The sequence below is a fragment of the Alosa pseudoharengus genome, unplaced genomic scaffold (genome assembly GCF_046254945.1).
Source record: "Alosa pseudoharengus isolate Yale_2024_CS ecotype anadromous, Long Island Sound unplaced genomic scaffold, YU_APseudo_1.1 YU_APseudo_1.1_scf_2, whole genome shotgun sequence".
NCBI lineage: Eukaryota > Metazoa > Chordata > Actinopteri > Clupeiformes > Clupeidae > Alosa > Alosa pseudoharengus.
This window is the reverse complement of record NW_027468663.1, coordinates 22407485-22417564: the sequence shown is the minus strand read 5'-3', so window position 1 is coordinate 22417564 and position 10080 is coordinate 22407485. Positions and strand designations below refer to the sequence as shown.

Genomic DNA, 10080 nt, shown 5'->3' with positions numbered 1-10080 from the left:
AGATAGACTTCCGTTTCTAGAATGTCATGTAAGCTAAAAGTCCTCAACTAAGATTAAAGGCACAGGCAACTGTGAACTTTTTATTGAATTGTTCTTAAGAAGAAGTCAGTGGCACAGAAGCCTGGATTAACAAAACCACAAGCCACAACAAAAAAATGTGATACTTGAGCTCAAAACAGCCCTTACGGTAGCTTGCGCCAAACAGCGTTTTTATCCACATTAAAGTTTTTTAGAAACACGTAACGAACGAATTTCACGAAACAAAATGTGTTGGACATCCACGTTGCATCCAGATATCTTTCAGCAAAGTACTGCGTTGGTAAAAAACTTGCACTTTTCACTAAATGTTGGCGTGGCCAGGGTCTTTTATGAAGTTATTCTGCTTGAGAGATGCCAGATGCCCTGTATCCGGAAGTTGCGTCAGAAAGTGGTAAATTCAAACTTCTGCAAGACGGGAAAGCAGGCAAAAGGTAGAAAGATGCATTGTTCCCTTTTATGACAGAACCGTCAAATGTTGTTTAATTATGTGTTATTAACCTCACTAGCAAAGATACTGTTAACTGTTTACTTGGGTGTTGTTGGTGTCATAGAAATGTGAGTTATTATACTGACTTCGTTAGTTAACGGCACGCTAGCCAGCCAGCTTTGCAACGTTGGCTAACGTTAGCGTAATTTCAACCAAATACCCTTGATTACTAACCTTAACTGCTACCGAAAGAGTTTAGGTTATATTCGCATAAGGTATTTAATTTGTTTGAGAGGCAATGGGTAGCTTCTAACGTTACTGTTACAGCAAGTTTGCTCATTTTGCTGAATATGGCAAGTAACGTTAGGGTTTTTAAATAAATTATATTTTGAAATTATAATTGTTAATTAACCAGTTCCTGCGAGCCCGAACCTTGAGCCCTAACTGTTAATTAATGGATTTCGTGTTCTGTGTTCTAGTTTTATGGTTTGGAATATGCCTTCAGAAGACGCTGCGCAGCTGTTTAAGTACTATGAAGTCTACGACACTATTGGTTCAGGTGAGAATCTTTAAGTGAATGGGATGCTATTGTGGACAGTAAATTCACTTGGTTGAGATGTGTTACACCAAAAATATTTTGCAGGTGGCTTTGCCAAGGTTAAACTTGGCCGGCACATCCTGACAGGACAGAAAGTGGCCATTAAAATCATGGAGAAGAAAACCCTTGGGGTGAGTTGAATGTGGGCTTTCACTTGAGCTTTGTGCTGGTTTACTGTTCTGTGGAGGATTCTGCCCACATATTCTTTCACTGATCATAGTAAAGTCCAGGAGCCAAGGTGGTGAAATGTACTTCCTCGTCAGCTTTCCATCTTTTTGTTTCCAGGATGATTTGCCTCGTGTGAAGACTGAAATTGAAGCCATGAAAAACCTGAGTCACCAACATGTGTGTCGTCTCTACCATGTCATTGAGACCAACAGCAAAATCTACATGGTGCTGGAGGTGTGCTGCTCTCACTCTTAACCTGTATTTGATCATATTTACTTATGAGAAGACTGTTTTGTTAAATTGTACTGATTGCACTGCGCTGTGTTTTTTCATATTTAGTTGAATTGATAACTACTGTCTGACCTTTAAATAAACACTGATTAATGGTGCACTACCGCTTTTTAAAACTAGTTTAGGTTATGTTTTCATTTGGTGATGTGAGTGTGATACTGGAAATTGTTCTTGTGATAAATGTACTGTAGATGAAACATACCATTGCTATGTAGGATCTGGCTGTTATGTTTGCCATAATGTTAATTCATCTGTTGCTCCCTGTCTTACTGTATCTGTTTATCTTACATATACTCTTTTCCATGGTCACACACATTGACTGAAGTATTGTCCTGGTGGGGAGCTTTTTGATTACATCATTGCGAAAGATCGTTTATCAGAGGAGGAGACACGTGTGTTCTTCAGGCAGATTGTGTCTGCACTTGCGTATGTTCACAGCCAGGGCTACGCTCACAGAGATCTGAAACCGGTGAGTCAGTCGGCATGCTGCGTAAGCAATTATTTTAAACTTGTTTTTCAGTTTTTACAATTTAACTTTTTTTAACACAGGAAAACCTGCTTATTGATGAGGATCACAACCTAAAGCTGATCGATTTTGGCTTGTGTGCCAAACCCAAGGTATTGTGAGCTTGATTTATTGTCTTCAACTGAGTTTGACTGATGTTAATATTAGGGATGGGAATTGTCATTGAATGCTTCAGACAACATTAAAATGTAAGAAGATGCTATATATTGCTGTGGAATGAACAGTAAGCCTATTGCTTATCGTTAATTTTTTTTTTATTTTTATTTTTTTTTTTTTTTTTTTTTTACGCTATCGTCGAGTTCGAGGAGTGTTATGGACTACGTCTGACAGAGCTTGTGGTTGGTTGTGTCATTTCAGGGAGGGTTGGGAGATGAGCTAATGACCTGCTGTGGAAGCCCAGCCTATGCTGCCCCTGAACTCATCCAGGGCAAAGCATATATTGGATCTGAGGTGAGTGTATTCCCCCTCGCCTGAAGGCAGAAAGATATCTGAGTCTGATTGACCTTTGTATTCATTTTGTGTTATGTTCTGTGTGGGTTTGTCACAGGTCTTCATATATGGCAATTCAGCCTACACTATAGAACAGTGTTTCTCAAACCTTTTAATACCAAGGACCACTTAACCAATAAAAAAAACTCACGGACCACCTAACTAAAAAAAGAGTAGTACCTAACAGTATATTACACAATAGGCCTACTCACTGAACCACCTTGCTTATTGTCTTTGCACCTTGCTTATTGTGTCAGAGGATTATTTTGATTTAAACTGGCATAGCATAGGCAGTGTTGCAGAACTGTTTGGATTTACATATAAGTTGGTTCAATATTGCATCTATACTATATTTTATCATGTCTGCTCGCGGACCAATTGGGATAGCTTGCGGACCACACTTTGAGAAACACTGCTATAGAAACACATGCTGCCATAAGAAAACTACCAACATTACCAATATTTTCCCTTTTGACGATTGTAGGCTGACGTGTGGAGTATGGGGGTGCTTCTGTATGCACTGATGTGTGGCTATCTCCCCTTTGACGACGACAACTGCATGGCCCTGTACCGAAAAATCACAGTAAGGCTTTTCATGAAAACAGCTGTTTGCAACGCCCAGGGGGGTATTCCAACATGGCTTAGTGACAAACCTGAGTAAGTTAACTCAGAATAAAGGCCTATTCACACCAAGAACGATAACTATAACCTTAACGATAAAAGCATTCACACTGAACAACGATAAACAAAGTCTCTCCTTGTGTTAATGAATGCGATGATTTTGATGGCTTCTGATTGGCTATTAGCTTTTTATCTTTCTGAAAATCGCTCTGAAAGTGATCCCGAACAATATTGTTCTTCATGTCGTTATCGTTATAGTTTGTGTGAACGTCGTCATTCATATTAACGAGAACAATATTTATTTATAGTTATAGTTAACCTTATTGTTCTTGGTGTGAATGGGCCTTTAGTGGTAAACCTCCTAATAGAGGAGCTGCATGACTTCAGTCTCCTAATAAAACAATGCCATAGGGCTCTTGTTTTAGTAGGTTTACCACTTTCTCTGAGTTAATTTACCCAGGTTTGTCACTAAACCACGTACTTGGGATACCCCCCAGGCCTCTGATATGAATACTTGAAAGCACTGACTCTCTCTTTCTCTCTCTCCCCCTCCCTCTCTCAGAGGGGTAGATATAACAATCCTCCCTGGCTCTCACCCGCCAGCATCTTACTCCTGAATCAGATGATGCAGGTAGGTATTCTGAATGCAGTGTGTCAGTGTTTATTTGGTGTGATTTATTTCACAGCTCTTCACCCTGTTAATGTTTCTAGAGTGCACATGTTGTAGGGTGTAACTGTGAAGCGTTGTTCCTGCATTTGTCCTCTAGGTGGACCCCAAGCGCCGTCTGACAGTCAGGCAGCTGCTGGCTCACCCGTGGGTAATGGAAGGATACAGCACCCCTGTGGAGTGGCACAGCAGACGACCAGTAAGATCAAATCAATTTTTCTGTTTTTAGAGTCACTCCTCTATAGCCTCTGATGAGTCTAAAACCATGCACATTATTTGATAAAGATTTTGTATTCGTATTCACATCCTGACTATTGTAGTGTTGGTAACCTTTAGTTTCATTGGCCTCTCTGTCTGATCTCTTAGGGTCATGTTGCTATCAGTATATTGTTTTGTTTTTAGCAAGTTTTTTTTAGCATTTTCTCCACTGTGTGTGTGTGTGTGTGTGTGTCCAGTTGGGTCATGTAGATGATGACTGTATCACAGAGATGGCTGTTCACATGAAGCGTTCCAGACAAAGCACCATTCAGCTCGTGTCGGAGGTACTCTCTCCATCCTCACCCTCTTCTGTTGACCTGTGGTGTAAATGATTTGGGTCAAATTGACCACTAGATGGCAGCACCTAATCTCCTGTACATCTGCACATCCCACATCTCAGTATCCTCTGTCTGATTTCTCCTTATTGTTGTCATTCTATGTGAAGTGGAGGTATGATCAGACCACAGCCACATATCTGTTGCTGCTGGCCAAAAAGCACAGTGGTAGACCTGTACGCCTCATGCCAGACATAGCACCTCAAGACATTCTCTTCTCACCTGAACAAGACACCAGGGTAAGAGGAAAATCTTTTTCAGTTTGCTGTCAGTGTCTCTCCTCACCCCCATGATTCATCATGCATCATTGTCAACAGTTGTGCTGGACAACAGTCCCACTGATCTTCTTTCTCTCTTTGCATCATAGTCTTTGCTGTGAAGAGACATTTTTTCTTGTCAGAGGTGCTCTGTGATTGAAGCCTTAAAGCTTTGTGTGACTCTTCTGTCTTCAGACCATGAGGAACCTTCATTTCAACGAGGAGGAGGATCCGACTGAGCCGGTGGTGGTGGGCTCCTGTCCCACTGGCTTGTTTGAGAAGGACAAGCAGTGGCTCACCCCCAACAAAACGCACGCACCGCACCCGGTCAGAACGTCTTTCACAGACTCTGCCTCTGCAGTCACTTAGTCTTGCTTTTGTCTTGTCTTGTCTCACTTGATTGAAGTCATTCTTGCTCTCTTAGACTAGTGTATATATTACTTTCCTACAGCAACTATTTTCACTAAATGTAAAAGTTTATTGTCTGTATATGTGTTTTTATTTTATTTTTTATCAGATATTGTCTAAATTGATGTTCTTTTTTGTTTGCTTGTTTTTTTTTGTCATAGGGGGCCATCAGTCACTCAGCAGAGAAAAGGCGGGATAACCGAGATCACTCCCCCAGAGACAAGCTACACCCCCGCAAACAGGAGCAACACAATAGGGCCAGAGAGAATAAGGAAAACATGGCTGTGACCAATAACAGTGGGGATGTGTTTGCTCTACCTGCCCCAAGAACCCCAATTATCAGCAAGAAGAACCGCTCAAAGAATGGCCCAGCCACGCCAAACACTTGCAACAGTAATGCAGGTATGGTCACAGTCAGGGACAAGTCTGGTGCGCTACATAGACACAGAAATGTAGCGTGTGCTAGAGCGGTAGGCAGTCTGTGCGCTACATAGACACAGAAATGTAGCGTGTGCTAGCGCGGTAGGCAGTCTGTGCGCTACATAGACACAGAAATGTAGCGTGTGCTAGCGTGGTAGGCAGTCTGTGCGCTACATAGACACAGAAATGTAGCGTGTGCTAGCGCGGTAGGCAGTCTACGCCCGTAAGAGTCCACTCTCCATCCTCGTCAGCGGTCATCATTTCCAATGTGTCATACACGCATTTGAAAATAAATTGTATTTCCTAATCGGGCCAAATTAATTGAGTGTTTTTCTATGAGGAGTTGAGTGATATTTCTTGATGTGGTGTTTATTAGGAAGCTGTTTATGATGATTATCACTGGCATCTCAGGTGTGCCCTTTTCCAATTATGAGAATGGGAAAGCAGCGCGTTGCATGTGAGGAGACGATAAAAGCAATTATGCATTTTATCATTAAATGGTGAAATATGTAATGACTTGTTTAATTTCACCCAGATAAGGTTTTTTTCTGTGGAGGTAATGTCATATTTCACCAAGAGACTCTGAGCCAGAGAGATCCCCTCTCCTCTGGTAATAAGAGAGACAATATTCACAGTAAAAGGAGTCAAATTCATTGCTTTTTAGAAAATACTCATTTTCAGAGGAGAAATATCCTATAGAATTCCTACAGCATGGTCTGACCTGACACAATAATGGCCATATTAGATAGTAACTATAATGGTTGTTGTGCTTTAGACAACGTAGTGCATACAGGATGAGCGATAAACATAATAAGGTCTCAAGCTGATTAGGTTTTATCGTTTGTTGATTTTTATTGTGTAGGTTTTCCTAAACTGAAGTACAGTGCTAAAATGTAGTTCATGTTTAGATGGACATGTAGTTCATGTTTAGATGGGGTTGTTTCACCTTCAGTCCGGATTAAGTGTAATTTCATTCCTGGAGTGAAGTATTAGCAGTATATTTTCTTTTACTGCAGCCTCTGTACTAAAGTAGTGCAGACAGGTCTTGATGGGCTAAGGTCTACAGGTTCAGAGACATGAGTTCAGGTTGTCATAAGAGTGACCAATGATTTGTGTCCTCATAGGCAGCCTCCGACAGCACTGTCTGGAGAAGTGCACTGGGGATTTGTGTGTGTGTGTGTGTGTTTGTTTGTGTGGGACCCACACTCCCATGTTGACAGATAACATGTGTCTCTGTGGAAGTGTACTGGTTGGTGACCCATGTTCCTTGTGAATGCGTGTGTGTAGGCAGTGCCTGTACGGAGCAGTCTCGGGGGAGAGCACTGGACCTGCCACTTTACACTACAGAACTCGAGGCCCTCGTGCTCAGCCCAGAGAGGAGGTAAGGACAAGTGCCCACCAGTGAGGATTAAGAGAAGGGTGCACAATCACAATCACACCAGTCAGCCATTTTAAAGGGTGCATTCTCTTTAAGTGCAGTTTTATGAAGAGTTCAAAGACATTAAAGATAATTTATTCCACATTTACATTTATTCTATGTAAACTGATATATTTTATTTATTCTGTATTTGGAAATGATTGAAGGAAATGTTAAGACTTGACAAATCTGAAGCTTATTTTATATGGTAGTAGGCAATTGTTATCCAGCACATAAAGATCATGTTCTACTAATCACAGGTGCTCTTTTAATCACACTTTTCCTCTCTGCTGCAGCTTTAAGCACTTTATCTCCGATCTCCCCTGGGCTTCATTGTAATGCAAGTTATCTAGGAACCCCCTCAGGATTCATTCTCTTTGTTCTTAGAGAAAGGAATGAACCTGCCCAAGGCTTTATTAGCTCTTCAAGGTTTTAAAAGCAAATGGAAAACCCCTGCATCTCACTCTTGCTGTCTTAGGTCTCGCTCACTGGACACGGCTGGCTGCCAGAGTGACAGTGCACAGAAGCGTAAGGGAGGAAAGGTGTTTGGCAGTTTGGAGCGTGGGCTGGACAAGGTCATCACCATGCTCACTCCCAGCAAGAAGAGGGCACTTCGCGACGGGCCCCGTAAGATCAAGGTGGGCCTCGGCTTCTCCTCTCGTCTCTCTTCAGTTCTGATCTCTTTCCCCCTTACGGATCCACTGGTGTCTGCGGTCTCCATCTGACTGTCCCTCTCTGCCCCTTTACTCCCACAGGCCCAGTATAATGTGACCCTAACCAGCCAGACCAGCGCTGACCAGGTGCTCAACGAGATCCTCGGAATTCTTCCAGAGAAAAATGTGGACTTCGTACAGAAAGGGTTAGATTTTTTTAAATGTCTTTTCTCACGTCACTCTTTCACTCATTCTTTCATCAGTTGTTTCTCGGTTTCTGACAGTTGGCTCATTTCTTTCTTTCTTTCTCTCTCTATCGGGATAAAAACAGACAAATTTGTTCCTGTTATAAAGCTGTTAATTCTAACAACTACTAATTCTAACTTCCTCCATGGAGCTCCCCCTACCGCTTTGGGCTGCGTATTTCACAACCTTCTCTTTGGTATTTCCGCTGGCTCTGCCATCATGAAAAAAAAATGAAGTCAATGAAGCCGCCATGGCTAACTGGTGCTTGAATGGGGCGTGTGTATGTCCAGAGGATTCTAAGCATTTCGTGTTTCTCGCTCGTTCTCGCTTCTCACGGGGCTTCTGGGTTCAGACACTGCCTGGACGCTAGTGCACATCTTGCGAGGCTGGTTTTCCGCTAGGAGACGGTAGAGGGAGCAGGGAAAGCCGCCATTCTCGCCACAACAGGTCATTTAACCATCACAGTGATTTCTTAACAGCTTCCCTCTGATACTTCACTTTTCTTTATTCTGTCTTTATGCGCTCTCAAACTATACCTACACCATGCACGCCTGTGCTCTTCCAAACCTCACCATGCATGCCGGTGCCTCGGGCATCGGCCTAGCCATGCAAATAAATCACTGTTTTACATTTACCATTTACAAGGCTCAAACTAGCTCCATACTTCATTGGTAGACTTCCAAGGGCCTTGACATTTAAAACGAGACATTGAGAACTTTGAAAAAGCACTGGTAGTTTATGTACAAGACGATTTATAAAGTCAGTGCCTTCAGGAAGTTTACCGTTCGCCGGCATCTTGAACTTAGTCACGATAAGTCGAGCGACAAGTACGAATGAACAGGTATGATAAGGGATCAGATTCCAAAGATAATTCTGTGGAAATGCATGGATCCATGCATGGATGCTTCCAGTAGCAGCAACTGAAATCCATGCATTTCCACGGAATTATCTTTGGAATCTGATCCCTTATCATACCGTTCATTCATACTCGTCGCTCAACTTCTCTATGCCTCTGATTACCCTTGTAGTTATTACTGTAATACTGGTATTAGTCTGTAGCTGATATTTGACTTATCTACTCCTTATTTGATTGTCATTGACCCTCCCACAAATGACAAGAATATCATTACAAATATTTTATTTCTTTATTATTTACTTGAAAACATGGGTCTACACCTTCTTGTGTTTCAGGTCAGTATTTGCATCACTGCTTCTCGGGTACCAGCTGAGCGGTTGCCATGACAAATAATGCTCTTTCTTTTCCTCTCCCTGTCCTTCTCTCTCTCCCCCCCATCAGATACAAACTAACGTGCAGGACCCACTCGGACTTTGGGAAAGTGACTCTGCATTTTGAGTTGGAGGTGTGTCTGCTCCAGAAGCCTGAGGTAGTGGGCATTCGACGGCAGCGGCTGAAGGGTGATGCCTGGGTCTACAAACACCTGGTTGAGAGCATTCTGTCCACCTGCAGTGTCTAACCACTAGCCGTCCCCTCTTTATTTTAAATGCATTATTCTGCTCTCAACACTCTTCTCCTAGGCTGTTGATGCTAGACATCTTGACTGTTAGGGCTGATTCCAAAAAGAGATGGAGCTAAGGGAGATCTTATGGAAGGGTAATTAGAGACCCAATGTGTTTTATTGTATCATATTTGCTTTCTTCCTCTGTTCAAAGCATGTCTTGCAAAAAGTATCTGTGTAATGCACTACCTAAAGCTCTCAACCAGCCCATGGTACCTCTGAGTTAATTTGAACACAGATCTTTTTTGTAGCAACAATTTTATTTATATGCACATTTATATGTACTTACCACATAGTTGTGATTCATCCTTGCAAATCATGTCATTTCTTTGTACGTTCACTAATTTTTTTACATTTATTCATCTGTTAAATAAAAATATGTTGTGGATACTTTGTGAAGAATAAAATGTGTGTACAGTACAGTGTGTGGATATATTCTGAGTCATGAAGGACTGGAGAAACTCTCCAGTATTTTAGGTAGATAGCTAGATAGACTTTATTGATCCCCATATGATCTTCCTTGCCACACAACCTTTTATTTTTTTGTTTAATAGTATTGGTTTGAGATGTTCCAAGGGATACAAGGCAGCGATATCCAGGTTCTCTTTTCAGATCTTGCGAATGCCTTTGGATCTGCCTCAGTCTGCTGTGGATGGCAAGTCAGCTTTCAGGTCCCTGAGAAGATCTCATTAGTTAGGGCACATTTTTTTAAGGGTATTCAGTTGTGCACAAATAATAACTCC

General features: G+C 41.9%; 1 protein-coding gene across 1 annotated transcript; it reads left to right on the top strand.

Annotated features, from left to right (window-relative positions):
- The first annotated feature begins 428 nt into the window (after positions 1 to 428).
- melk (maternal embryonic leucine zipper kinase) lies at positions 429 to 9708 on the top strand. Its single transcript, XM_076295857.1, has 18 exons — positions 429 to 470; positions 946 to 1025; positions 1110 to 1195; positions 1350 to 1466; positions 1849 to 1992; positions 2073 to 2141; positions 2407 to 2499; positions 3023 to 3121; positions 3722 to 3790; positions 3927 to 4025; positions 4282 to 4368; positions 4530 to 4658; positions 4872 to 5003; positions 5246 to 5486; positions 6792 to 6885; positions 7400 to 7559; positions 7677 to 7780; positions 9118 to 9708. The coding sequence occupies exons 2-18, from the start codon at positions 950 to 952 to the stop codon at positions 9293 to 9295; spliced, it is 1977 nt and encodes a 658-aa protein (XP_076151972.1). The 5' UTR covers positions 429 to 470; positions 946 to 949; the 3' UTR covers positions 9296 to 9708.
- Positions 9709 to 10080: the final 372 nt, after the last annotated feature.